This window comes from Neomonachus schauinslandi, chromosome 4 (genome assembly GCF_002201575.2).
Source record: "Neomonachus schauinslandi chromosome 4, ASM220157v2, whole genome shotgun sequence".
Classification (NCBI taxonomy): Eukaryota; Metazoa; Chordata; class Mammalia; order Carnivora; family Phocidae; genus Neomonachus; species Neomonachus schauinslandi.
The window spans coordinates 170,829,032-170,856,822 of record NC_058406.1 but is presented as its reverse complement, the minus strand read 5'-3'; the positions used below and the strand labels follow the sequence as shown (position 1 = coordinate 170,856,822).

The window sequence follows — 27,791 nt, the reverse complement described above, 5'->3', positions numbered from 1 at the left end:
GTACTATATAACTCTTGTGTCCTTATTGCTATGTTATTAGAGACCATTCCATTTTGGGGTGCAGGAAGTTACTGTTTTTAAATAAAGGTTGATAGTATTTGACCACATGATAAACCATAATCAGTTTCTTATTGATGGATAATCAGCTATTTCCAACTCTTGCTATTTCAAAAAGTGTGGCAATGATTCTCCTTGTGCACTTAAAAAAAAGTTGGGAGTCTATCTAAAGCTTAAATTCCTAGAAATGCATTTCAGTATTGCCAAATTGCTTGCCAGAGAGGCTGTACCAATGTATATTTTCATCAATAATTCATGTGAGCGCCTATTTCACCCACACTTCCACAATTTTTCCTAGAACTTAGCCTAATCATTGCCTGCATGTTTTTAAATGACGACTTGTGTTAATGACAGTAACACGGGGACTTCCTTACAAGCTAAGCAATTAAATTCTAGAGCAAGCTGTTTGGGAGTCCTCTATTTAAGATAGCTAAGAATAAACCACCTTTTTATAGCCCAGAATAGTTTATTACAATATATAGTGATTTTATAGAGAGAAACAGAAAAATCCTGAATGTCCATCTAGTCTGATGGTTCTCAAAGAATGGTCTGCAGATAACTTGGATCAGAATCACATGGTGGGAGGGGATAGGGTTTTGAAAATGCAGATTTCTATTTCTAAAAGTGATATGCTTTCATTGTAAAACATTTTGAAAAGAGAAGCAAAAAGAGAAGAGTAATAATGTTGATGCTTCTTTAAGGCTAAACATGAATTTATCTCATTTGAATCTTCACAACAATCCTATGAATGCAGTACTATCATTCTCCCCTCTCCCATTTTACAGATGAAGAAACTGAGGCACAGAGAGATTATAATTTTTACATGATATTGCTAGTAAGTGGTATAGCCACAACTTAAACTTTAGTGTTTCTAAAGCCTGAAGTCGAATTCCAGAGCACGCACTCTCTGAATTCTAGAGCACAACCTAGAAATAAATACTGCAAATTGGAGTGTGTGTTGTTTTGTTTTTGGTGGATTTTTTTTTTTTTTTTTTTGCATCCGTAATTACGATTTCATCAGAGAAATCTTCTTTGGCTTTCCACCTAAGCTAGATAACCCATTTCCTTTTATTGTACCTTGGATGCAGTGGTAGTGGATACAAGAAGATAGGGAGATGCACAGAATGAATCTGAGGCAGTATCTTCAAATATTATGTTATTTATACAATGCTCTAGCTTTTATTGTATATCAAAATTATCTTATAAGGTTGTACTAATTTATATTCCCACCAGCTTTGTATGATGAGTTTCTTCATATATTCACTATGCTTGATATCCATTAGGTCCCTAAATGTTATATGTGTTTATCAGACTGTGCAATATTTAGTGCCTTTTTATTCTGTAAAAACTGTTTTTTGTTAATAAACATCAGGGATGTTGTGCTGAGAAATGTTCTCTAAAGTAATGCATTGTCGGACACACTTTGTTGTTTGAAATTTTATTGGTGTAGATGGAAAATCCCATGCTCCCCCGATGGATCTGAGCTATATGGGTCATTTTGACACATGATTTTCTTTTCTTTTCTTTTCTTTTTTTAAAGATTTTATTTATTTATTTGAGACAGAGAGAATGAGAGAGACAGAGAGCACATGAGAGGGGGGAGGGTCAGAGGGAGAAGCAGGCTCCCTGCCGAGCAGGGAGCCTGATGCGGGACTCGATCCCGGGACTCCAGGATCATGACCTGAGCCGAAGGCAGTCGCTTAACCAACTGAGCCACCCAGGCGCCCTGACACATGATTTTCAATCTAGGTGCAAAGCTTTAGGTGAGGAGTTTTCAGACCCAACAGTCCACATTTATCCTAAATTTGAGATTTCAAAGGAAAGAGGGCCCTGGGTCTGTTTCTCAGCTCAGGCCCAGGTTTGATGTTAACACTTTTACACACAGCACTGCTTTGCTTTGAGCCCATCAAAACATTGCTTCATTTAAATTTTACCAAAATTTTACTTCACCCACTCTTTTGATTGATAAAATGGTCCAGGTTCCTTTGGAGTGCAGTGTCCCTTGCTGCAGCAAGTAAATAAAACTAACTCTGGGCTACAGGTGTGTTCCTAGTGGTCTTTATTGGATGGCTTAATAAAAAAATTTTTTTTTAGCGTAATCAAACTTAAACTGCAGGACCCACATCTGAAAATAACAGATAAAGTTCTATCTCCCTATCTTTTTACAGACTCTTTTAAGAACAAGATGGATTCTTATCACTTGTAATTTAAATCCTACTTGATTGTTAAGATCATTTCTACTATCAGTCCCTCCAACATTCCAAGCTGGTTGGAGTGGCTGTTTTCTCGGCGTGGAAAACTCCCCAGTTCTTTGCTGTGGGGGTTGGGGGGGTGGTTCAGCTCAAAGGTCACCTCATCCAAGAAGTTCTCCCTGACCATTCTCATCTAAAGTAGCCATCTTTCTCACACTCCCCTGCTCCCACTCCATCACTCTACCGAATCATCCTATTTTATATTCCTTATTTTTTTCACTCTCTGAAATTATCTCATTCACTTATTTAGCTGTTGTCTATCCCCATTAGGACGTAAACTGCAGGAGAGAAGGTACCACGACAGCTCTGATAGTCGCAGGATCCCCGGTGCCTAGAACCTTACCACGCACTTAGTAAGTCCTCAACAAACATGAGTCGAATGAAAGAGCAAATGACGAACTACGTACTTTATTTTCCTTCTTCCTTTCCAAACACCGCTCGAGAAGACCCACCTGGATTACAAATCCGGCTTGAACTATGTACCAGGCGTTCAGCCTCGCCATTGGCTGGAGTATTTGCCGTTGCCCCTGGCAACCACTGTTTCCCACCAGTCGTGTCTTCTCCCCGCCTGGTCCCGCCCCTTACCGCCCCGCCCCCGGACGGCCGAGCTTCGGCCCAGTGGCAAAATCTGTGCTTGCCCTTTAAGCGGCGGGACTTCTGGTCAACGTCTTCCGCTGGCCGCCGGAAGGGGAAGTTTCGCCGTCGAACGCTGCCTCGCTCGTCCGAATTCGGTGGCGCCACGTCCGCCCATCTTCGCCTTTTTATCCGCGGCTTGGGCGGCTTCCGCCTCGACACCTACCACTCGCGGAGTGGGCCGTGTCGTGAGGGGCCAGGGACGGGGAGTTGGGCGGCTGTGCGCAGTCTGGCCACTTAAAAGGCGAAGATGTCGGATATCGGGGACTGGTTCAGGAGCATCCCGGCCATAACGCGCTATTGGTTCGCCGCCACTGTCGCGGTGCCCTTGGTCGGCAAACTCGGTCTCATCAGCCCGGCCTACTTCTTTCTCTGGCCCGAAGCCTTCCTCTATCGCTTCCAGGTACTGACCAGGGACGAGGGGAGTGCAGACTGCAGGTCCCAGGAGGCCTGGCGACGGCGGAGCGTAGACCAGCATGTTGCGGGCGCGCGGTGCCTGGTGGGATTTGTAGTGCGACCGCTCCAGCGGTTTAGGGCGGGTCCTGTGGTCTGGGGGCGGGGTGGAGGCGAAGGGATCTGGAGCTAGGGCCAGGATGGCTGGAGAAGTGGGTTTGGCCTGGTAGAAAGGGACTGATTTCGCCTTCTAAGATTATGCTCCCCGCCCTCTGCATTCAGAGAAGGAGGCAGAGGGAAGGTAATTCTGTGATAGTTGTTCATCTTTTGGACGCTGGTGATTAGCAGCTTGGGTCCACCCGCAGCAGGTGCCCTCTGACCTTGCTCTGCCACTCACGTGGGTGCCATGTGGTTGTCAACTTACTCAACATCCAGTTCTTCTTGTGTTAATGGAGTTTTTTTGTTTTTTTTTTTTTTCTTTGTGGGAGTGGTTTGAGGTCAGATGCAAAGAGTTGTTTGCGTTTCACCCAGTCCCGACCTGGTATCTGGTAGTAGTTAAATGTATGAAGGACTGAGTAAAGAGTAAATTGGTCCAGAAATAGAAGGCCTAGTTATTTGTTTAAACATGAATACTGTCCAGAGTATTTCTGGCAAGAGAGTATTAGTTTCCCAGAGATGATCTTTATTCACTGGATTCTATGATTTAGATTTTTAATCAGTGGCAGGTCAGATACTAAGATCTGACATTAATTTGAGCACATTAGTTGACATGTGGATAACACTGTCTTGTCTTCCCCCTCTTTACTGGCTGTTTCTTAGTCTCTTTTGCTGGTTCCTCATCTTCCTGACCTTTAAATGTGATATGCCCCAGGGATCAGTTATAGGACCTTTTCTCTATACTCTCCCAGCTGTAGGTGATCTCATTTAGCTCCATGGCGTTAAATACTTTATACACTGAAGACTCTCACATGCAAATATACATATTTTCAGTCCAGATTTGTCTCCTGATTTCCAGTTGTCTGTTTGGAATTGTCACTCGGATGACTAATAGGCATCTCAAATTTAAAGTGTCCCAAACCGGATACCCTTTTTCCTTTGCCCTAGAAGTACATGGCAATTCCATTATTGCAGGAGCTCATACTAGTAGTCATAGAATCATCTTCGACTTCTCTTTCTCCCACATCCCACAATTTGCCAGCTAATTGTTTCCTGTATTTTAGACATATATCCAGAGTACAGGTCCCTTTCCATTCTCCATTGCAAGCCATTATCATTCCAGCCCAGTTCTTCTCTGTCTTTTCTCTAGACAGCTGGAATGATCGTTTTAAAACAGAAACCAAGTCCATCCATCCTCTGCCCCGAACCTTCCAATGTCTTCTCAACTCAGATAGGTAAAATCCAAGTCTTTTCAGTGGCCTGCAAGGCCCCCTACTGCTGTCTCTGACTTTGTCTCCTACCATTTTCCACCTTCCTTGCACATTAGGCTCCACAATGGAATTTTTGTTATTCCTTCAGCAGCCAACTCTCTCTCCTCAGGTCGTTAGCGCATGTTGTTTCTCTGAGGAAGATAACCAGGATTACTTCCTTACCTTCTTCAAATCTCTTCCCCAGGGCCGCCTTATTGGCAAGGCTTTACGGATTGCCCTACATAAAATAGTACCCCTCCTTCACTCCGTCTCCCTTATCCTTAATTTTACTTGCTACATATCACCTGTTGGCATATGTTAGTTGGCTTCCCTTCAGAAAATCAGGCTCCATGAGAGCCAGATCCCTGACTTGCTTACTACTGTCTTTGTTACCTAGAATATGCCTGGCACATCGCCGGTGCTTTCATGTTGGTTGAATGCATGGAAATAATTGGCACTTACTAGTGTTGGGCACTGGAGTCACAATAGTGAATAGGACAGAAAGTCCCAGCTCCCATGAAGAAAGGGAGAGAGAGGCGTGTGATAGATAGTGACTTAACATTTGATAGAGTGTTCTAGAAAGGCTTCAGAGAAGATATCTGAACTGAAACCTGAATGTCGAGGAGCCAGCTTTGGGAAGATCTGGCGCAGGGGACAACTTTCCAAGAAGAAGAAATAGTTAAGTGGGAGACTGAGAGGCAGGGGCTAGAAACAGAAGGAAGAGTGGATAGCGTAGTCCAGAGTCAGCTATAGGGATGAGGATTGGTAGATGAGGACAGAAGTAACGAGGGGTGAGTACGGTAAAGCAGAGATGGAAAGTAGTCTGGGCCTGGATCGTACAGGGCTTCGTGGTTTGAACTTTATCTTGAAGAGACCAGGAAAGCTCTGGAGCATTTTGAACAGAGGACTGACAAGATTGCTTTGACCACTCTGTGGGATGGACTTGATACATGCAATGGGGGAGAGGAAGGAATCAAGTTAGAAGGCAAGAGAGATGGTGTTTTGGGCCAGGGTGGCCACGAAGATAGAAGTGGATGGATTTGGGAGTTGAGTGGCCAAGGTTGCTGCTGAATGGATGTGAAAGGGGGGTGGCTGAAGGCAGCGGCAGTCAGAGATGTCACTCTTTGTACAGTGGATGGTGGAGCCCTTTACCAAGATGGGAAATGTTTAGGAAGGCGTAGGTTTGGGGGCGGGGGAGGGTGTGGATAAAGAGTTGTTTTGGCCATGTTAAGTCTAGAGATGCCTCTTAGGCATCCAAGTGCAGAAGTTAAATAGGCAGTTGGATGTCAGAATAGGATTTGGGCCCGCAGTCAGAATTGCACACTGTTTTCTATTTATTTGCTTTGGTAATTACTTGTGACCTAGTGAATGTTGTGCATTTTGTGCCTGGTGAGTGGCATGCTGGGTAATGCGTGTACATGAGGAGCAGTGGTTGTAAATCCTTTCGTGAGAAGGATCTGGTCAAAACTGGCTCTTTGACCCTCCTTGCAACATCTTGCTCACTTGTGTAGTCAGACGAGTAAAATAAGAAAGCCTTTCTAAGAGACTCCAGGTAAATATTGACAGCGATGATGTGATTATTAGGATCATCATTCATGTGCCAGCTCCCATGCTTCTCCCATCTTCTTCACGTTGTTTCGTCCGGGCTTATCCTGAGACCAGGGAGATTGTCCACATGTGAAAGGGCCAACGTCTGTATCTTCTTTCTGCTCCTCTGGCTCCTACCCATTCTGGACAAATTTAGCTTTCAGACCCACCTGGAGGAACTCATTTGCAAATGAAGCAGTGGAAGGAAAAACTGCATCTGAGAGACAGATGTGTGACAAACAGCGTGTGATGTGCTTTCTGCTAGAGGCTCATCTTTTCCTTAGAAGCTGAGTCTTGAACAGCTTAAAAAAAATTGGGGATGATTGATTTAGAATTGTGGATTCACGTTGGAAGTGATGAGAGTCACTTCTCCTTATCTTTCGGTCTCGTCTGAGTACTTGTTGGTTTGGAACTGCAAAATTTAAAATGTTATTTTCTTAGTTTGGGTAGGGGTGTTAAGACTTACTATGCTGTTGTCCAAAATTCCTAGTCCCTCACATTTCACACTCATCCGTCAAGTAGTTCATAATGATGAAATGTCTTCATGTGGGTCCTTGATCAGTTAGGAGAGAGGTGGTAATTTCTTGCAGCCCTGGTGGTTTCTGAGATGATGTCTCCTGGGGCCGCTGGTGTCTTTGGACAGAATAAGCTCGCCCCCTTACATGTGTATTGTACTTCTGTGTTAGCTCATTCAGCTCCCACAGGCATCCCGAGACAAGTATCACTGCAGTGGGTAGACAGCTGCAGATACGGTTTCTACTTCCATGAGTCAAAGATAGTTCTGAGCTGTCTCGTTCAACTCCTTCGCATAGTATCTACCAAAATACACAGTTCAGTGTTTAGCAAACATTCTCGAGGGTGATTTCTTCCAAGTCAGTTATCTACTTTCCCTTAAAAGAGAAAGACCATGGGATTTCAAGTCGTTGAGTCATGGTTCCCCAGGCCTGGCTCAGACCCTTACTAGTTCTCTGCCCTTAGGCAAGTTACTTATCCTTTCTGAGGCTCAATTTTGTTAGCTAAGAGTGGGGATAGTTTAATACCATTCGAACTCTGATCTAACTCCATTGATTATAAGATGCTTCATCAACTAAATACAACTTTCTGGAGAGATGGGAGAGTAGAAATTCCATTAAATGAATATGTTGATTGTAAGCCACATCCTAGTTTTAGAAACACAAAAGCAAGTATCCTCAAATTGAGGAGGTATGTTCTCTACTTCATGCCGCTGTTACGTAAAATTCATAGAAAAATGCGAAGTGCCCAGTAAATAGTCTGGTAAATAACCTATTCAAAAATAGTGCCCATTTTTATTTACTAGCCAATAATTCCTGCTATTATTGCTTTTTCTCTGTGGGCAGGAAGATTCTAATTTCAATTTGTAACCGAAATTGAAATGTAACTGCTGGATTATTATCCCATAGTTTGCCCCCTTAAAAGCATCCTGACCTTAGGTGAGAAGAGATGAACTCTCAATTTCAAAGATTTGTTTTCAGGAATCATGAGATGGCACCAGCCACATCTGTGATTTGGGCCTTGTGCTTATATTTTCCAAGCTTTTGCTTATGTTATCACCTTTAACCCTGATGACAGCAACACTAGCAGATTGATTTAAGAGTGTGTTGGGGATGGCTGAGTAATTAATATTCCATTATATATACATACACCGCATCTTCTTTATCCATGTGTTGATGGGCTTCTGGGCTCTTTCCATAGTTTGGCTTTGTGAACATTGCTGCCGTAAACATTGGGGTGCAGGTGCCCCTTCAGATCACTACATTTGTGTCTTTGGGGTAAATACCTTAAGGAGGGCACGAGATGTAATGAGCACTGGGTGTTATATAAGACTGATGAATCACTGACCTCTACCTCTGAAACTAATAATATACTATATGATAATTAATTGAATTAAATAATAAAGTTTAAAAAAAAAAGTGTAGTGGGGAAGAGAGACCTATGACACACATAACCCGGAAGGGACGTGAACTTGGTCTATAGGCTGAGCATAGAAGTAGCCTCAAGGTTTGGATTAGAGCTTTAGTGGCTAGGGTTTTGGTATGTACAGCTCTAAAAGCTTTCCTTAACAGTCCTGTCCACTTCAGACAGCTGTGCTGTGGCCTGTAGATAAGGTTGCCATTAGATCATAGCTTTAACTTTTTATGGAATTATAGCATACAGGCAGTAAAGTGTATGTATTACATATTTATAAATTTTTAAAAACTGAATACCTGTATATGACCAGCACCCAGATCAAGACGGAGAACATTACCAATATCGCCCAAACCTTCCTACGGCTCCCTTCTGGTAACTACCCCCTCCAAGGGTAACTACTTTCTTGCCTTTTAGTATCATAGATTATTTTTGCCATTTTTTTTTTTTTTTTTTACTTTACGTAAATGAAATCTTACAGTATGTACTCTTCTGTGGTCTGGTCTCTTTTTTACAGTGTGTATGAGTCACCCGTATTGTTGCACATGGTTATAGATTACCATAGACCACCATCTGTTTACCCATTCTACTGATAATGGGCCTTTTGGATAGTTTCCAGTTTTGGCCATAATGAATAGTGTTGTGAACATTCCAGCACATGTCTTGGTGAACACAGGTATACGTTTCTGTTGAGTACCTATCTAGGAGTAGAATGAATGGCTTCTTCATCTTCTTTTTTTTTAATGCAATAATCACTGACATTTACTGAAAAATACTCAAATTGTGTCATGGACTATTCGATTTCATACCATCTTATCAGGCTTGTTTTGACGATTAGACAACGTATTTTATTTTTATTTATTTTTTTATTTTTTTATTTTTTTTTTTTAAAGATTTTATTTATTTGACAGAGAGAGACACAGCGAGAGAGGGAACACAAGCAGGGGGAGAGGGAGAGGGAGAAGCAGGCTTCCCGCCGAGCAGGGAGCCCGATGCGGGACTCGATCCCAGGACCCTGGGATCATGACCTGAGCCGAAGGCAGACGCTTAACCGACTGAGCCACCCAGGCGCCCCTTTATTTTTATTTTTATTTTTTTTAGATTTTATTTATTTATTTGAGAGAGAGAGACAGAGATAGTGAGAGAGAGCACAAGTGGGGAGGAGAGGGAGAAGCAGGCTTCCTGCTGAGCAAGGAGCCCGATGCGGAATTCGATTCCAGGACCCTGAGATCATGACCTGAGCCGAAGGCAGACGCTTAACCGACTGAGCCACCCAGGCGCCCTAGACAACGTATTTTAAAGAGGGAGCAAGGAAGGCACCAAATGGTTAGGTACCGTGCCCAGCTCATACAGATAGTAACTGGTGGAATCAGGATTTGAACCCCACTAAGAATTACTCCACACTATGTGGCCTTCCAATAAAACTTCCTTTCCTCACAGATTTGAAATACTACTTTGATAACACACCAACTTGCCATAAATATATCGGTCTGTTTATGGACTTTCTGTTCTATTTCAGTAATCTATTTGTCTATGCTTATACTACCTTGTGATTGTTTAAAATATCTGATCCTGTTATGCACCTTAATTAAAATTTTAATAAGCTCCTGTTGACCTCACAATCAAGTCCAAACCCTTTAGCATGTCATATAAGGCCCCCTGCCAGCCACCTCCTACTCCGGAGCCTCAGATGTGGGTACAGATCTCTTTCCCCTATGTTCTAGTTAGAAAAACCTTCTGGTAGATGTCTGACAGGCCAAGCAGTCATTCCATGTAACATCCATGTCTCCGTGCTTTTGTTTGTATGCTTCCTATGCCTCATTTTCTTTACTTCATATATTGGGCAAGCACCGATGGTTAGAAATGTACATGATCGGAACTCCAGGGATCTTCAGGATCCTTTGTTTAAGGTCTGGGTCAACTGTGGCCACAATGTAACACTTGTGCTGAGTTACTCTCTGTACTAAGCAGTCGTCTGCATAGGCTCCTTTGTGTGTGTATGGTAATCGTTCAAATCTTGGATTGTTGGCAATCCTTAGAGCCACGCGATACTTTTACCCCAGTTTCACAGTTATACAAGGGATACACTTGGCATACAGACAGTCCATCATTGACTGTACCAAGTCAAGTTTGGCTTGAATGGAAAAGTTAAAGCTGGTATCAACCAGGATGTGGTAAGGTGGGTCCAGCTGTGTGTTATATTGGAAGAAGAAGCAGGAAGGATGTTGGGGGACTTCTCTTTCCTTGAGTGAACAGGGATCTTTCTTTTCTTTTTAGGTTTTAATCTATCCTTCTCTTTAAGCCTCTGGTCTTGGAGGGAGACTAAGCGTTCACTACATGGTCGCATACTTCCTTGCTTTCTTTGCTTCCCCTTGTTCATGCCCCACTCTCGTTTCTCGAATGGATGGCTTCTAATAGCTCTTTTAAAGTCCACAATTGAACCTGAGTGCCTTTCGGTTGTTTGTCTTGCCTACCTAGGATGTCCAAAAAAAAAAAAAACAAAAAAAACCCACACTTAGCTAACATCAGCATTTGGCACATGGGTGCTCCCCCTCTTTCTTGTTTGGTGACCTGTGTAGAGTTTCTTAACTCCAAATCAATCAGCTCATACTGTTTCAGGAAAAATCTTTGTTTTTGGTACTTTAAAAACCCCACTTTAGACTCTGGGTAGCATTTGTGATGATTGCAGTAGCAGATTGTTTGGGAGATTTTTTAGTTCAAGGACGGCTGCAGCCCACTCTCTCAACAGAAGTTTTTGGACTAGTAACTAAAGAGCAATGTCTTCTCCCGTTCTTAAAGCCTTATATGCCACTGAAGATGTGGGCTTCTTGCTTTGAAGTGAGGAGCTCTGGGCAAATCACCTAAACTGTCATGAGGGCCCAGCTTTCATCATGAAAAAGTTGGGGTGCCATGGGGTGAAAAGGAGCTGCTCCCCTCCCCTCTTCTGCCTACAGGTCCTGTGCTCTTGGTGCTGCACTTGGCTGCCCATGATGGGATCTGTGAAGGCTTTCCAGGGTTGAAAAATGGGCCTCCACCCTCTCCCACGCTCTGAAAAGCAAGCCATTTTCTTATCCTAACTATTTACATATCAGAGGAAAGGAGGGGATTTAGCTAGGCACCTTCAGTGGGGATTTCAGAAGTGTATTACATTGTGTTTTTCTCAAGAGATCAGCTCTCTCCTGGTGTTTTTAAATTATAATTTTAAAGTAATACAAAAATAATATTAAGTCTCTTAGATCAATGAAAGCCAAGTATAACTCAAGGGTAAGCTTAATGAACAGGGAAAAGAAGTAAGATATTTTGACAGACACTGATTTCCAAAGCACAGGTGCACACAGTGGCTAAAAATAGTGCCATGTCGTCAGTGTTAGTGAAAGATGTAGTCGGAAAAAACCAGGGTTTCGTTTCCAAAATCAGGCTCTGAGTAACTTACAGGAATATGGAGGTAGCTTAAAATGGGAATTCGTAAAAACCACGTCAGTGTGTGTCTCCTAAAAGATTATAATAATCATACAGCCACACATACCTTTTTTTTTTTTTTTTTTAACAAAGGACCTTTTTAATCCACTTTCTTAATTCCTACCTTTTACAAAATCTGGAAATAAGGAAGGTGGAGTCAGGGGGCAGACGTCATTGGGTAGATGAAGACACCAACGCAAAGGTCTAGACTTTTCCAAGGCCCCAGGGCTATGTAAGGGCCAAGGCCAGGGCTTGCTTGCTTCTGGTTTTTGCTCAGTGCTTTTCATAAGCAGGGAGAATCAGGCTTATGCAAGTATAGTAGTACTTAAAATGTTTACTACTTGTAATTATTCCTCATAATAATGATATCACTTGTGAGAGACATTGTAAAAAAAACTAAGGGTTTTGTGTCATAAACTCTGGAGTCAAGCTGTCTGGGATAAAAATTCTAGCTCCACCACTTACTAGCTATTATTTAACCTTTTCTCATTCTGTTTCTTCAACTATAAAATCTATCTCCTGAGTCATTGCATGTAAATGACTAGAAGAGCACACTTTTTTTTTTTTTAACCACTAATCAAAATAGGGCACGTATTAGTAGATCATTCCCCTTTTACGGATGGATGTTGAGGCTCAGGAGTGAGAGCTCGTAAGCCAGGACTTACAGCCACGCCTTCTCAAATCACTTCCAGTGTTCTTTCTATTAAACTCTACTGTATCTATGATGAAGTTGTGAATGAATCAAAATGAGTTTCAACCTATTTTGTTTTACTGGTTTAATACGGGGTTCTTGGAAAGTCACTCTTGGGTATCCCACAAAGTGCGTTTTCTTCCAAAGAGAATTGAGCTGTGAGGGTTACATTCCTGCACTTGGAGAATGTAACTGGGCAGCTCGGTGTCTGGCCAGGCGCCACAGCTAATGTCCTCTGTTCCAGCCACACCCAAATTGTCAGCACTACCTGTTCGTTCATTGTGCTCTTGCAGTTCTTTCGGACTTTGTATTTGTTTTTCCGAGACCAAATTTCCCCTTCCTTGGGATCACTCTTTTGCTTCTTTGGACAACCCGCTACTGGAGAACTTGATGCAGGGGTCGTGTCCTTGATGCTTGGGTAGTAAGGCCAAAGCCAGCATCATGCTGGTATTTCCTATGGTCTAGGAAGGTCATCTACTTCAACCACTGTTACTTAACATCGTTCTGGGAGTACTAGCCAGTGAATTAGACAAGAATGGAATAAGATTCAAAATTTTATCCACAGATGGAGTTGTATACTTAGAAAGCCCAAGAGGCTCAGTTTTCCAATATTACAAACAATAAGATAATTCAGCTTTGATGGTTGGGTATATACAAAACTAATAAAAGCTATGAAAGACTTCTTCCTGGTTGGGAATTGTATCACACTGATATCATAAAGATGCCAGTTCTAGTTCTTTTAGGAAAATAAAATTTCGAGACCAGCCAAGAAAATTAAGACAAACGTAGAAGAAAAATCGGAGAGGGATTATTTAATCATGTAACTTTACCAGATATTGTAACGTACTATAAGGCTAGAAATTAAAATAGTTTGATATTGATATAGGAATTCAATTCCAAACAGGATAGCACTTTAATATAATAAGAGACTTTACTACAAAAGGAAATATATGAGGAAAGTAGCTTTTCACATCAATGGAGAAAGTATGGGTTACTCTGTAAATGGGATTGGGAAAGCTGAGGGACCATCTAGAAAAAGAAGTCAGATCTCTTCCTCACTCCTGAGATGAACGGGGAATGTGTTACAGTGAAACTGTGAACACTTTAATATTCTTAGAGTGGAGAAGTAGCTTGTGAGCAGGATACGTGATGGATACATTTGCCTCCATTAAAGGAACACTTCTACATGTCAAAATATGGCAAGAATACCATCAAAGCATAGATTTAATGACAGACCAGAAAATATTTGCAACAATGAGAAAGGGGAATTTCCATAATATATAAAGAAATGCAAATCTAGCAGAAAAATGAAGACAGGAAATGGCTAAAGTTTCAAAAACATAATTGGTAAATATAGAATACACTAAATGGTAAGCGCTTGGAGGCAAGACAGGCATTAATCTACATTTTAGGAGAAAGTGTAAGTCGGTTAAATATTTTTGTAGGCATTTGGCAGTGTCTACCAAAATTAAACTCAACTGTCTATTAATTTAGCAGTTTAACTCACAGGATTTTATCCTACATGTACGTGTATAAAGAAGATAATCAAGAATAGGCATTGTGGCATTGTAACAGTGTAAATGAATTTTGGACATTCACATAAAAGGAATACTAGAAAGCCAGCAAAAATATTTTGTCAAGGGAATGAAACAAGGTATAGAACTGTGTAATGGGAGGCAGGATGAAAAGGGAGGAACAGTAACACATAATATTATTTGTTGAAAGAAATACAAGAAACAGATCGTTGTTGCTGAAGGGAATTGGGAGATGGGGGTCAGGAGGGAGACTGTAGATCCTTCTGTAATTTTTTTTGGGGGGGGGGAGTTAATATTGTGAAGTCATATATCCATATTGCCTAAATAGCACAGGGATTTGAATACAAACATTTCTGTTTTACTTCTACCTTTTGAATATGACAGTTTTTGGGAAGGCTTGTCATCCCAGTATATTCTTTTTCCTACGTAGAGATATTACTGTCCTGTTGGAAATTGTCTTTATAGTTCAGTTTTGACGGGCTTAGCTGTATGCCTTATCCCAGTAAAGACTAACCATGCACTTCTATAGTATTGATTTTTTTCAACTTGTCTAGAAGTATTTATTGCTTATATTACAATATTTTATTCCGTCGATTTGCAAATTGATATGATTGTAGCTGATGAGAGCTCTTCTTCAGTTTTCTTGAATTATATTGGTGGTGTCCCTTTGGTAGCCATCATCACAGAGGAGAATGTTTTGCGAGGATGCATTTTGTTTAGTTAAAAAAAAAAAAAATTAACCAGGCTTAGAGAAACTAACGGCTGTGTCTATTTCAATCTGGACAGATTTGGAGGCCAATCACTGCCACCTTTTATTTCCCTGTGGGTCCAGGAACTGGATTTCTTTATTTGGTCAATTTATATTTCTTATATCAGTATTCTACACGACTTGAAACAGGTATGTTATCCATAGTTGTTTTAAGATTTGTTTCTGATTAATTTACCAGTTCGTGTTTACGTATTGGAAGAATTTTGAGGGCAGTTGGCTTAGGAAATGGCATAATGATGGCAAATGCTCAGAAAGTCGGACCGATGCTAGGACTCTCCTAGGCGCTTAGATGACTTGATTTGTAATCCCTACAACATCATGAGGCATAAGTAACAGTGTCACCATTTTATCAGTGAAAAAGTAGAAGACCGGAGCTTTACACATCTTGTCCACACCTTGTCTCTCGTGGCTGAGCTGTGTGCCTCTCACTTAAATTTGACATCTCATGTCTGTCACGTGGCGGTCCTTGTCCTTTAATGCACCATTTTGTTTGAAGTGTATACATCTCCCAGATTGGGGTTGTAAAATACGCCTTTACTATGAAAGCCTTGTTCTCTGTGATCGAATCACTCACTTGTAAAATACATAGCTGGGATTTAATAATACGGTAGTTTATCAGATATGACTACCCATATGATGTCATGGATAAGCTTTTTTACAAAAATCTTTTCTTAGAAGTTTCTTTGTGAATTTTTACTTACTTCCTTTGTATAATACCTTATGTGCTGTTCTGAGTTGCTTATACTGAGCAGCAATAAAGTGAGGCGCTGTGTCAAAACATGAACATAATTTCGTTAAGCCTAAATGATTTTGAAAAGGTTGGCTGACTCCAGAGACTTTATAAACCCACTGGCTGTTAGCTCAGGATAGAGAATTCTGAACCACCCTTAAATCTAAGTCAGTTTGAGAATTGTGAATCAACCTCATAACTGCAGGGAAGTAGAAGGATGGGCATTTGGTGTCAAACGTGATTTTTCCTTAAATTGGCATTTGTACAAGGTGCGTTTAAAAAGGAAAATCATTATATTAATACAAAGTGTCCGGTCATTGACTGTTACCACTGGAAGGGACCTAGCCCATCCCCTTTTTCAGGGAGGTGAAGTGTCTGGGCAGAGCCAAAACTGACAAGGAGGATTCTCACCACCACATCTCAGTTTGGTCCTTAAAGCCCCCAGAATATGTGATTTTTATTCTCCCCTGTCCCAGTTGGGCCTGATAATGATGCTGACTTGCTTCGCATTCTACTCCTCTGATATAATTTCATTGAGGATTAAGCTGTTGGAGTAATTTTGTTTTTACATCAGTAGTAAACTCTAAGTGTGGATGACTCATGACCGGCTTTTAAACATTTGGTTGTGGAAAAATTTCAAACATACACAAAAGTAGTGAGAAAGGTGAAGGAACCTTTGTTTTCCTTTTCATTGAGATACAATTCACATAACAAAAAAATGACAGTTTTAACCATTTTAAGGTGTACAGTTCTGTGGTCTTTTTTTTTTTTAAGATTTTATTTATTTGAGAGAGAGTGAGCATGAGCAGGGGGAAAGGCAAAGGGAAAGGGAGAAGCAGGTTCCCTGCTGAGCAGGGAGCCCGAAGTGGGGCTTGATCCCAAGACCCTGAGATCATAACCTGAGTTGAAGGCAGACGTTTAACCTCTGAGTCACCCAGGTGCCCCAGTTCCTTGGTCTTTAGTCTGTTTGCAGTGTTATGCAACCATCACTACTATCTAATTCAAGACGTCTTCATCAACCCCCCAAAACCCAAAGCAGTTACTCTCCATCCCCTACCCCCCTTTCTCCAAGCTCCTGGCAAGCTCTGAACTACTTTCTGTGCATATGGGTTTGACTATTTGACACATTTTATGAGTCCTTCTGTGACTGACTACATTCACTTAGTAGAATGTTCTCAGGGTTTATCCATGTTGTAGTGTGTGTCTCCATGTCTACATGAACTCCCTTTTAACTATAGCTCACCTTTAAAAAAAAAAAGTATTTATTTAAGTAATCTCTATAGCCAACATGGGGCTCGAACTCAGGACTCAGAGATCAGGAGTCGCATGCTCCACCAACTGAACCAGCCAGGTGCCCCTACCTTCTCACCTTTAACAATGATCTCATCGCTGGTCTTATTTGATCTCTATTCATGTCTGTGCCCGTACCCCTGATTATTTGAAGCAAATGCCAGACATGATAGCATTTCATCAGTAAATATTTTAATATTCACCTCTGAAACCCAAGGACTTAAAAAATGATCGTAATACTGTTATGAAATGTAAATTACAATAATTTCATGACCACATTTTGTTTGTAAATTGTTTTCTCTTGGTTACTTGATATCCTGGACCCCATTTACCCTTCCCTACTATCTAGTCAGGTAATATAACTAATTTGTAATACCTGAATAACACTTAAGATCGATCTGCAGGATTATTAGCCCATTAATCTCTTCTGTCTGCTTTAATTCTTATGTTCCCCCCCCCCTTCCCTACTAGCCAGTCACAGAGCATTTTGAAGTTCTAGAGCCGAGAGGCATTTTTAAAAGTTTTATTGACCTCTAATTCAAATGCTATCCAGTTCCACCCATTTAAAGTGTATAATTTGGTGAGTGTTCATAGAGTTGTGCAGTCATTATTACAATTAATTTTAGAATTCTATTTTATCACCACAGAAAGAAACCCTGTACCCATCAACAGCCACTCCCCATTTCTATTCAACCTGGTCTTCCCCTTAAGCTTTTATGCAACCACTAATTTACTCTTGCCTTTTTAGATTTGCCTCTTCTGGACATTTCTTTTTTTTTTTTTTTTTAAGATTTTTTTTATTTTTTCATTTGAGACACAGAGATACAGAGAGAGCATGAGCAGGGGGAGAGGCAGAGGGAGAGGGAGAAGCAGACTCCCCGCTGAGCCAGGAGCCCGATGTGGGGCTCGATCCCAGGACCCTGGGATCACGACCTGAGCCGAAGGCAGACGCTTAACCCATCTGAGCCACCCAGGCGCCCCTGGACAGTTCTTACAGAAGGAATGATGCAATATGTGACTGGCTTCTTTCACTTAGCGTAGTGTTTTCAAGGTTCTTCCATGTAGCATTCCTTTTTATTGCCAGATAAGACCCCATTGTACGGAATTACCATTATCACGTTTTGTTTTTCCATCCATCAGTTGATGGACGTTTGACTTGTTTTCATTTTTCACTGTTATGAATAAGGCTGCTATGAACATTCATGTCAAGAGGAACTTTTGAGGCCTGTTCTTTTAAAATAAGATTTCACAGACAAGAAAACAATGGTCTGGAGAGGTGGTGACGTGCCCTGAAGGTCATAAAGCTGTTTGAGATAATACAGCTAGGACTGGAGCCCAGGTTCGCTGATCCCCAGTCTTCTCTGCACCATACAGCCTCATGTTAACATCCTGACAAAATGCTTGCCACCCGCACATTTTCCTCCCTGACTCAATTAAGTATACAGCAGTGTTGGCTTATTTATAAGGCTTCTGATTTGAACTGGAAGACTGCAGTTTGAGACCAGTGAATTTGTAAATTTCCAGTTGCAAACTTGTCAAATAATACAGTACTGTAGTTTATGTGATTAGAATAGTTAAAGTATTCAATCCAAAGAATCCTTAGAAATCATAAAGCCAGTGGGGTGCCTGGCTGGTTTAGTAGGTAGAGTGTGCGACTCTTGATCTCAGGGTCGTGAGTTTAAGCCCCACCTTGGTCGTTTATTTTAAAAAAACACAAACAAATCACAAAGCCGAAACCAAAGCAAAAGAAGCACAACTATTACTAAAATTCAGAAGTGTTATTAGAATTTCACCTCTGATTCATCCATAGGGATCCCCTACCATTAAGCATACTTAACACTGGGGCTAAAGTGTGCCTTTGAGATACCAGGGGAGAAACTGGGGAAAGAAGGAGAGACTTCTGCTAGAAACTTGTTTTATTATTTTTATTTTTTATTCTCTTAAGATTTAAAATTTTTTTTATTTATTAGAGAGAGCTAGTGTGACCTTACGGTCATTTGTTTCTTATCTCTGCCTCTTTTCTAGTCTTCCAGCTGAAGGCATGAGGAACCACTCTGAGAAGGGAGAGCCAGACCAGTGTTGATTATTCTGTCCAGAACTGAGACAGAGTCTGGTATATGGTGTAGTAACAAAGGCACTAGACTAGTAATTAGAGTTCACCCTGCTTCTAACAAGCCATGTGACTCTGGTCATGGAACTTTTGTCCTCATCTGTAGAAAGGGGGTCTTTCCTTTCTACCTCCCAGAAGGTGAAGAGTCAGAGGCTATGGGAAGGTTTGGCTGTGGCCCCATTCCTCCTCTCCTTCAGCATCGTTTTCCCTTGCTAGAATGTAAGCTGGAGGGAGATCGGATCTTCTCGGAAAGCTCAGTGTCAGACCCAGTGGTAGTGTGTGTGTGTATCTATAACAACAACAACAACAGTAGGAACCTCCCAGCAGAGTCATGCTGGAGGAGTCACGATGGTAGGCAAGGCGGATGGGCTCCTCCCGCATCAGAGCTTATGGTGTAGTGGAGGGGAAAGGATTACCCGGGTGATCACAGATGTGTTGACAGGTCATGAGGAGAGCCAGGAAAGAGAGGCCGACTGGTTGGGAGGTCTTCAGGGGGTGGGATCGCAGATGCCTGTGGAACTGACTCTCCTCCCCGTGGGTCTTTTAGCCTGCGGTGGTTGGGGAGCATGTTCCTTACTGGAATTCAGGTAGGAGAACACAGATTAGCCTTGCTCAGTTGACTCTAGTTCAGGGCTCTGTTGAGGACATGGTTTTATATATTTTTTAAATTTATTTTTAAAGATTGTATTTTTAAGTAATCTCTGCACCCAGCATGTGGCTTGAACCCACAACCCCGAGGTCAAGAGTCGCACACTCTACCGCTCTACCGGCTGAGCCAGCCAGGTGGCCCCGGGCATGGTTTTAGATGTTTTAAAAAATTTTCTTTTGCTTGAGAGGAGAAATTTAAAAATATTCTCATGTTGGCTTTCTCTGTAACTTTTTGAAGTATTTCTCTACATAGGAGTCACTTTGTTCTGAAGTTCTGAACCATGACATTTGGCTTATTTTTGTTTCTAGGAGCTTTTGATGGGAGGCCGGCAGACTATTTATTCATGCTCCTCTTTAACTGGATTTGCATCGTGGTATCCTTTAGTCTGTTGTTTGGGGCCAGAAATAAACCATTATTTGCCGGTTTGGGGAAGTAGACAGTATTCTATACAACAGTTCAAATTATAGTATTTGCATCTTTGTTTGCTACAGTTAATAATTACGAATAATTAAAGTTCATTTTTAAAGCTGTAGTAAATCACAGAGCCCTTGAGTGATGGCGTTCTCTTGCCATTGTGGGGTTTTCCAAATTTGGTTGAATTTTACTGCTATTCCTCTTCTTGTTGCCAGTTCTGTGTTCTCATGTGTGACAGCTTGTTGACTGCAGCACGAAGAGATTCCGTGCCATGAAACAGCTTTTGGAATCTGTGCTCCTTCTCAGAAAATTAATTTACGACCAGCATCCCTTTCTGACTTCGCCGCTGCCCTTGTCTTTGGGGCCTACACAGTAACTCGGTCCCTCTGTAAGGCCCCGGTTCTGGGAAAGGACCTGCTCGGCTCTCTTCCAGCTGCGGACCTGTGCAGATGGTGAGGGCAGCAGAGCGGGCATGATGGCTCAGTCTGTGCCCAGTTGGTGAGTTTTAACATTGCTCTGGGGCTTAGCTGCCATTGAAGCTTGGCCAGGAGCCAGGACATGAGGCACTTTGGATGCCCTTTCCCCTCCTTTAAGGGAAGGCAAAAAAAAAAAAAATTGTTCTGGACCTCAACTATGCTATGGAGTCCTGGGTGTGAGTAGAATCCTTAATTTGTTTCTGGGCACAGGTATCTCCGTCTTCCAGTTGAAGATGAGATGCTAAAACGCAGGGCAAGGCACAGAGGACGCAAGGGGGCCGACTGAGTCATATGCCAGAGGAGTTCACTTCTTGCATTTCCTTGTCATCATATAACAGAATATTCATAATGGAGATTATTAGATATTTTTGTGTTCTGGGATGTTTTAAACAACCTGAACTCTAGAAAAGGGTTTTCTTTCAGAACACAGGAATGAAATGAACTGATACGAGGTGCACAATGCTTTGTTTGTCTCTGATCTTTAACTTTATAAACCAAGATTACTGGCTTAGCGATGGATATGCAGGTAAGTGTCCCTTGAAACTGTTTGCCCTTTTATGTGTTTCAGATTTACAATTAATGGCCTTTGAGAGAAGCTTAGATTGCATTAACCCTGTGGTTAATTACGTGGCATTTTGAAATTATAGAATTACAACAACTTTTGTTTTGAACATCTTACATGAATTATCTAAACCGTTACTTTCCTTGCTCATTTCAGGCTTCTTTGTTATGTTTGTGCATTGAGAGTGATGGTTCTCTAGTATTTTCTGTGCATTATGTGGATATGTATTTTTTTTAATTGAGAATATATAGTAAGTAAGGTTTTACTGCCTACTTTTTTTCAAATAACCAAGCTTGACCCTGATATTTCTGAATGCACCTAAAGTAATTGTATTTTATTCCAGGATTTTGTAGCGTGCATTGTATAATTGATTAACTGAAAGGATCAGTTTGTAATTCTGATGATTGAATTTCTTTTTGGTTTTTGAATAGCCATATGAGAATTTGTTTGTAGGGGAGAGGTTAAAAAAAAAAAAAAAAAGATTCCTGCTGAGCCTGTTTTAAGTGCCTCTGGAGCCTTGTCTTTACATGTTGACTTCTTTTGCAGTTGCTGATGATTCCTCTGATCATGTCAGTACTCTATGTCTGGGCCCAGCTGAACAGAGACATGATTGTATCATTTTGGTTTGGAACACGATTTAAGGTACTTTCACGTAGTTGGAAAAATTTCCTTTTCATTTGTCTCGGCAAAATCCCTCTTTAGCTCGGAGATGCACTTTCTGACTCGTGCAGTAGAGGTCACTGCAGAGCAGTGTACCATAGGCAGGCCCCCTCTCCCCTGCTCAGTCCCCTTGCCTGTCTTTAGCCAACCTGAAATCCTTTGCTGACTATTCTCACTCCCTCTGTGCTTCAGGCCCCTCACGCATGTGACCCTGAGCAATCTCATGTGTGTGTGTGTGATAGAGAGGGGGAAGGAAAGATACTAATGGGGAGCAGTCTCTTAAAATCTGTTCTTATCATTCCCTGTTAACGTATTTTACACTTTAGCTAAAACAGTTTTTGTCCCCAAACACTTCCCTTAGTGCCTTCGCTCACAGTTTTCCACCAGTAACATCTTTTTTATTTTCTTCCTCTTGCAAATCCTACCTGTTCTTCATTTGAGTTGGGACTGAACATACTTCCCGGTCTCCTGCCTGGAATTAGTCTTGCCTTTGGGCTCTGCAATATGTTATGTTTCTCTTATAGTACTTACCTCATTCTGCCTTCAAGTTCTTTATATACAACCCTTTCTTTACTCGTTCATGAAGTTCCTTGCAGCTTCCTTAGCTCTTGGTATGATGTGTTGAATCTGGTCTGGTCAGAGGCTCAAATGTTGAATTCGGCTGGAGAGCTTTCTTATTGGGGAGAGTGTTAGTTCAGGGCATCAGTGTGTAATGAGATAAAAATTCAGAGTAATTTTGTGAAATATGCAAAAGAGGAACCTAAAAGGATGGGGTATTTTTAGTTCATAGGTAGCAGTTTCCTAGTTGGAGTCTTAATGTGGTTCTGTTATGGGTCATGTTTTCATCAGCGTCCATAGGACACCCATTTCCTTTGTGAAACTCTGTTAATATTCACTCAGAGGGGCATGTATTGTATCTGACCCTGGGCAAAGTACTTTGTCTCTCCAGTTACTAATACATGAATAATTTTATTTTTTTAAAGATTTATTTATTTATTTTAGATAGAGCATGAGATACAAGTTGGGAGGGGGGCAGAGGGAGAGGGAGAATCTCAAGCAGACTCCCCACTGAGCACACGGAGCTCAATCCCATGACCCTGAGATCATGACCTGAGCCAGAACCAAAGAGTCGGACACTTAACTGCATCACCCAGGCGCCTCTGAATAAGTATAATTTTAGATAGGAAGTTTTAAGTACAATAATGCTAGATTGGTTTGAGAAATTTTTGCAGTGACTTTCCAAAGGATTTATATAAAGCTCTTATCAGTATATCTTTACCCATTCCAACCTCCTAGCAGCTGTATCCTTTTTAGGTGTGGTTATTCATGTTTGTGTGTATTTTTTTCCTAGGCCTGTTATTTACCTTGGGTTATCCTTGGATTCAACTATATCATCGGAGGCTCGTAAGTGATAGTAGATTTACTTAATTGGAAACAAATCCTTAGAAGACTTCCATTATTGTTTATCTTCCTTCTCTAATCTTTAGAAACTTTAAAGAAGTTCAACATTGATGTATTGGGACCTTATACTTAGGAAATACAGTTGACCCTTGAACAATGGGGGCTAGGGGTATCAAGCTCCTGCATAGTTGGGAATTAGTGTATATTCTTTAACTCTCCCAAAACTTAACTGCTAATAGTCTCCTGCTGACCAAAGCTTTACTGATACCATAAACAGTCAATTAACGCATTTGGTAAGTTATAGTGTATTACATGTATTATATACTGCATTTTTAGAATAAGGTAAGTTAGAGAAAAGAAAATATTATTAAAATCTTAGGAAGAGAAAAATACATTTACAGAACTGTACTATATTAATGAAAAAACTCCATATATAAGTGGGCCCACACAGTTCAGCTCTGTGTTCAAGGATCAACTGTAATTTCATTTTGATGTAACTGATTAAATTGCAGGGCTTTAAGCACATTTAGCATTGAATGATTGTTATTTTGTTAGCTCATCGTTAGGTACTGTGTACTTCCATTTATGTGTTTTTGAATAAATATTTCTGGATTCATTGTCCAGATTGAGCAAACAAGGAACTAATTTAATTTGTGTCTGAGCTTGACTCCTCTAAGAACTATGCGTAAAATTACTATGTTTTTTATCCTTGAGGCATTTCCAGGATGCCTTGAAGACTGCTCGCCAGTCATCGAAATGCAAATTCTCAGTTGGGAAGTAGTTTTGTAAGTGGTTTGATAGTACAGAAGTTTTAGCCAAATAGGCTCAGATTTCTAGCCTGTAATTGGAGCTGAGAGGAAAACCTTCAGTGCATCTAGTCAGAATTTTAAAAGGAAGATATCAAGATGCAACTGTTCTGTGAACTCCCACTTCCTATGCTACAAAATACTTCAAATGTTTTAACAGATTTTAATAGTACCAGTTCTTAATATGTCTGACATAGCTACTCTGTGTGGTCCTAACGTCTGCCGCGTAGTGATAGAAATGAGGGAATTGAGCAAACAGACTGTTTCGAGCTTAGCAAGTTCTGAGCGTGGTACAGCCGCCCCGCCGCCCAGAAGGGCAGAGTCTGGGAGTAGCTGCAAATGTTGATTTGTCCCTGACGGGACGCCTGTGGCAGGAGAAGACACAGAAGGATACGTGATAGTAGGAGTGGATCTATAAAACCTTGAAGTGGCCTGTATGTAAGCCCTGGGAAAACCGAAGGTCAATGTTTATTTTAGGATTACAAGGCGAAGGTCAGCTGTACGAAGTGATCTCTGATCTCTGTGATGTCTTACACTCAAGGATGCAGGAGGCGAGGGAGAAGTGTGTGGCTCCAGGAGTGGGGAAACGCGTTCCCTGCCGCCTCCCCTCCCCCCCCCCCGCTCCAGAAGGGTTCCCATGCTTCTCTCTTGCCATCCTTCCGATTTGCCTGGGGTTTGCAAACACGGTATTTATGACTGAAGCAGTCAGAAGCTTGCTTTGCAACTTTCCGACTCTAGAGGCAGGAAGTAGCAAAAACGATATTTGGAGGATGAGCTGGGGCTTGAAAGAGCTGTCAGAGGGCAGCTGGTCTCGCAGAGCACGGACCCCCGCAGGACCAATTTCCCCTCCCCTCAGAATACCTTTGCCGCGCAGACTACGAAAGGGCTCATTGTGGGGCTGTCACAGGCTCCCGGGGACCAGAAACTGGCTGCCAGGAGGGCTCTCTTCCCTGGCCTACTGGGTACAACTGGCTACATCTCACTTGACTGCTTGAAGGGCTTCAAACTAATTTGGCTCTTTGTTTGCAGGGTAATCAATGAGCTAATTGGAAATCTTGTTGGACATCTTTATTTCTTCCTAATGTTCAGATACCCGATGGACTTGGGAGGAAGAAATTTTCTTTCCACGCCTCAGTTTTTGTAAGTGTTTTTTTGTTTTTGTTTGTTTTCTCATGGAACAGCCATGTTATTGCCGTGTCTTAAGCGTCCTCCTCAGAACTCCACAAGGGGTAGCATTTACATCTTTGGCGGGTGGAGAAATGTGAGCCAACAGACTGGCCCTGGTCACACAGTCCCAGGAAGCCAGGGATCAAAGTCACGGCTCCGTCGTCGCCGTGGAGCCCTTCCAGCTGGGGGCTGCTGCTGACTCATGGCAGGCGACACTGGGCACAGAGTAGCTCGGATGGGCAGGCGGGGCACTGTGCGAGGCTCCGGTGTGGGCCGCCGTGCGCCAGCATCAGTTTTACGCAAGATTTGGCCAGAGAAGAGGCAAAGGGGTTCAGTTAACCCATTGGTTAGCAATTTCAGATCTTTTTCTGTGAGCTCTTATAGAACAGAAAATTTGGGGGACTTTTCAGAGTGAAAGTGAGAAACTTGAGGTTCATATAGTCCAAGCACCCAGGGAGTGTGTGCTGGCTCTTTGTCTGCTTTTAGGGTTCACTCAAGTGAGGAGGCTAGGGGCACTGATTTGGTTCTGAGACAGAACCAAATCCCCTTCCCCTCATCTGCCAGTTTTGATCATCGGGGCGGACGCGGGGGGAGTGACTTAATAATTAAAAACCTCCGAGCTTCACCTTGCAAATCTGTAAGTTGAGGGGCCGCCCTGTCTCCCACCACTGCAGGTGGTAAGGTCCGCTGTTGGCCACGGGTTGGTGGGTGTCCGATAGATAAGAGCTCTTAGCTTTGTTCCTAACGTTGGGGCTGGGGTGGGGTTTTACGAGCCAGAAGAGGTGCTGACACACTGAAGCATGAAAGTAGCTGGCCATTCTGTCAGGGAAGCAAAAGACAGTTGAAGAAGGGACCAGTGAAATCGCCATCCGGGTGTCCCAGCCTGCCCGGCGACCGCGCCTGATCCCCAGAACCCTTCCACACATCTTGCTCATTTTTAACATTTTGCGGTTCGTCATTCTTCCGAGGGGTCAATGAGAGCAGTAAAACTTGAGGAGGCCCCTTCTCCCCCCACCACCTTTGTCAGTCAGGGGTAGGTTTTTGAAAGCCTTCTTCTGTGAAATATAACATACAAACAGAAGTACACTGTTATTTATTTATTTTTTTTAAGTGCATAGAAAGAAACTTGTTTGTCTTCTGAGCCTTGAATTGCCTTCAGGCTAAAAAAACAAATGACCAATCTGCTTTCTAATTATCAAAGGACACGATAACAGCAGGTTTGGATTTTTGATCTAGGTTTATCAAGTCAGACGGCAGATGCATCAATTAAAAAAAAAAACAACTTGGTCCTTTGGTGGGTAGCCAACAGTTCTTTTACTTTAAATGGCCATATTTCTGACTTACCGGCTTGGAGATCTTTCTCAATTGCAGGCAACAAAGTATATGAGGTTCTAGCGGCAAAATCCAGGGCACACTGGAGCCTGCCTTCCATTTGAGCGTTCTCTGTTGGTGGAAAAGCCCTTCTGTTAAATTTTGCATAAAGATCAGATGACAAAATGTAGCTCTTTGCAAAAGCAGTAACTGCTTTGAAATTACCATAAATTTTTGTTGATTATGTATAATTGGGTGTCTTTTTGTACTAATTACTTACATTTAATTTCACTATCCGTTTAAGCAGTGGAGATGGCTTCCATATTGTCTTATAGTACGAAGCAAAGCAAGACAGCCCTTTTTAAGTGTTCTATTTTATTATACACTTGGAGGAATATTATTGTACCGGAACATCAGGGTTATTGAGAAATCAGGAGTTGGAAATACATTTTGATTTAAAGACAAAGCTGTGTTTGTTTAAAGGAGAAGATGGGAGTTCTGGAATTCTAAGATCGCTGTTCTGCATTCCAGTTAGAAAAGTAGATCCTCTTCTGCACACAGTTATTTTTCTGTTTGAAAGGGGTTCATTGTCTGGTTTTGGCGGGAACACGAAGGCGTCAGGGATGATGTAAACAAATGAGGACTCCAGTCACGAACTGCTGTCACCTGAACAGTGCCTCGTGTGTCCCCTCAGCTGCAGCTCGAGGCCTGTAGTGCAGGGAGTGGTGCAGGTACCAGCTCTGGAGCCAGGCTGCCTGGTTTGAATCCTGACCGTCAGTCTTGCCTTGGTTTTCTCATTTCTAAAATGGGATACTAATAATAGTCCCTGCCCCATAGGATTGTGGTGAAGAGGAGGTGAATTTATGCACCGGTAGCACCCGCCATACGATGTGGTCGTGCTCGGCCGGCTCTTTGCTGCGGGCAAGTCAGCGCTCATGGGTTGCTCTTGGTGCCATAAGGGGTTTGAGCAGGGGTATCGGGTAGTAGTCTTTGCCTTGAAGCACAATTGTAAACATTAGGATCTAAGTGGAATAGGTTTGGTTTTTGTTTTTTTCTTTAAGACTTTATTTATTTATTAGAGAGAGAGTGCTTGTGCACCAGCAGGGGGAGGGGCAGAGGGAGAAGCAGGCTCCCCACTGAGCAGGGAGCCCGATGCGGGACTTGATCCCAAGACTCTGGGATCCGAAGGCAGCCGCTTCACTGACTGAGCCACTACGTGGAAGAAGTTTAAACACATTCTCAGTTTACTAAGAGTCAAGGGAGGGCAAAACGCTGGAGAGCACAGACCTGGGTGTAAGTTTTCCTGGCTGTTCTGTGATTCTTGGTTTATTAATCTGTCAGGTGGGAAATGGGGTGTGCCCGTTGTGGGCTTCAGCTCTCACACCATCTTGGAGATGGAAAGAATGCTGTCAGAGGGGAGATAAAGAATTCACATGAAAAACCCACCCCAGACTCCAAGACAGAGTGGGCATCTCCAGTCCCCCTTGGGGACGCGGCTGGGAGATGT

General features: G+C 42.1%; 1 protein-coding gene and 1 pseudogene across 3 annotated transcripts in view; one reads left to right on the top strand and one right to left on the bottom strand.

Moving 5' to 3' along the window:
• Positions 1-2,959: 2,959 nt before the first annotated feature.
• DERL1 (derlin 1) overlaps positions 2,960-27,791 on the top strand; it is a 59,207-nt gene continuing 34,375 nt past the window's right edge. Inside the window, exons 1-7 of one of the 3 annotated variants that reach the window (XM_044914658.1) lie at positions 2,960-3,345; positions 14,726-14,837; positions 19,796-19,860; positions 20,877-20,903; positions 21,486-21,581; positions 22,951-23,003; positions 24,836-24,946. In XM_044914658.1, coding sequence (XP_044770593.1) covers positions 3,193-3,345; positions 14,726-14,837; positions 19,796-19,860; positions 20,877-20,903; positions 21,486-21,581; positions 22,951-23,003; positions 24,836-24,946 — 617 coding nt within the window. In that variant the 5' untranslated portion in view covers positions 2,960-3,192. The remainder of the gene's footprint in view (positions 3,346-14,725; positions 14,838-19,795; positions 19,861-20,876; positions 20,904-21,485; positions 21,582-22,950; positions 23,004-24,835; positions 24,947-27,791) is intronic. The other 2 variants (XM_021688771.2, XM_044914659.1) reach the window with 2 other exon arrangements.
• On the bottom strand, positions 10,087-12,847 carry LOC110578744 (annotated as a pseudogene).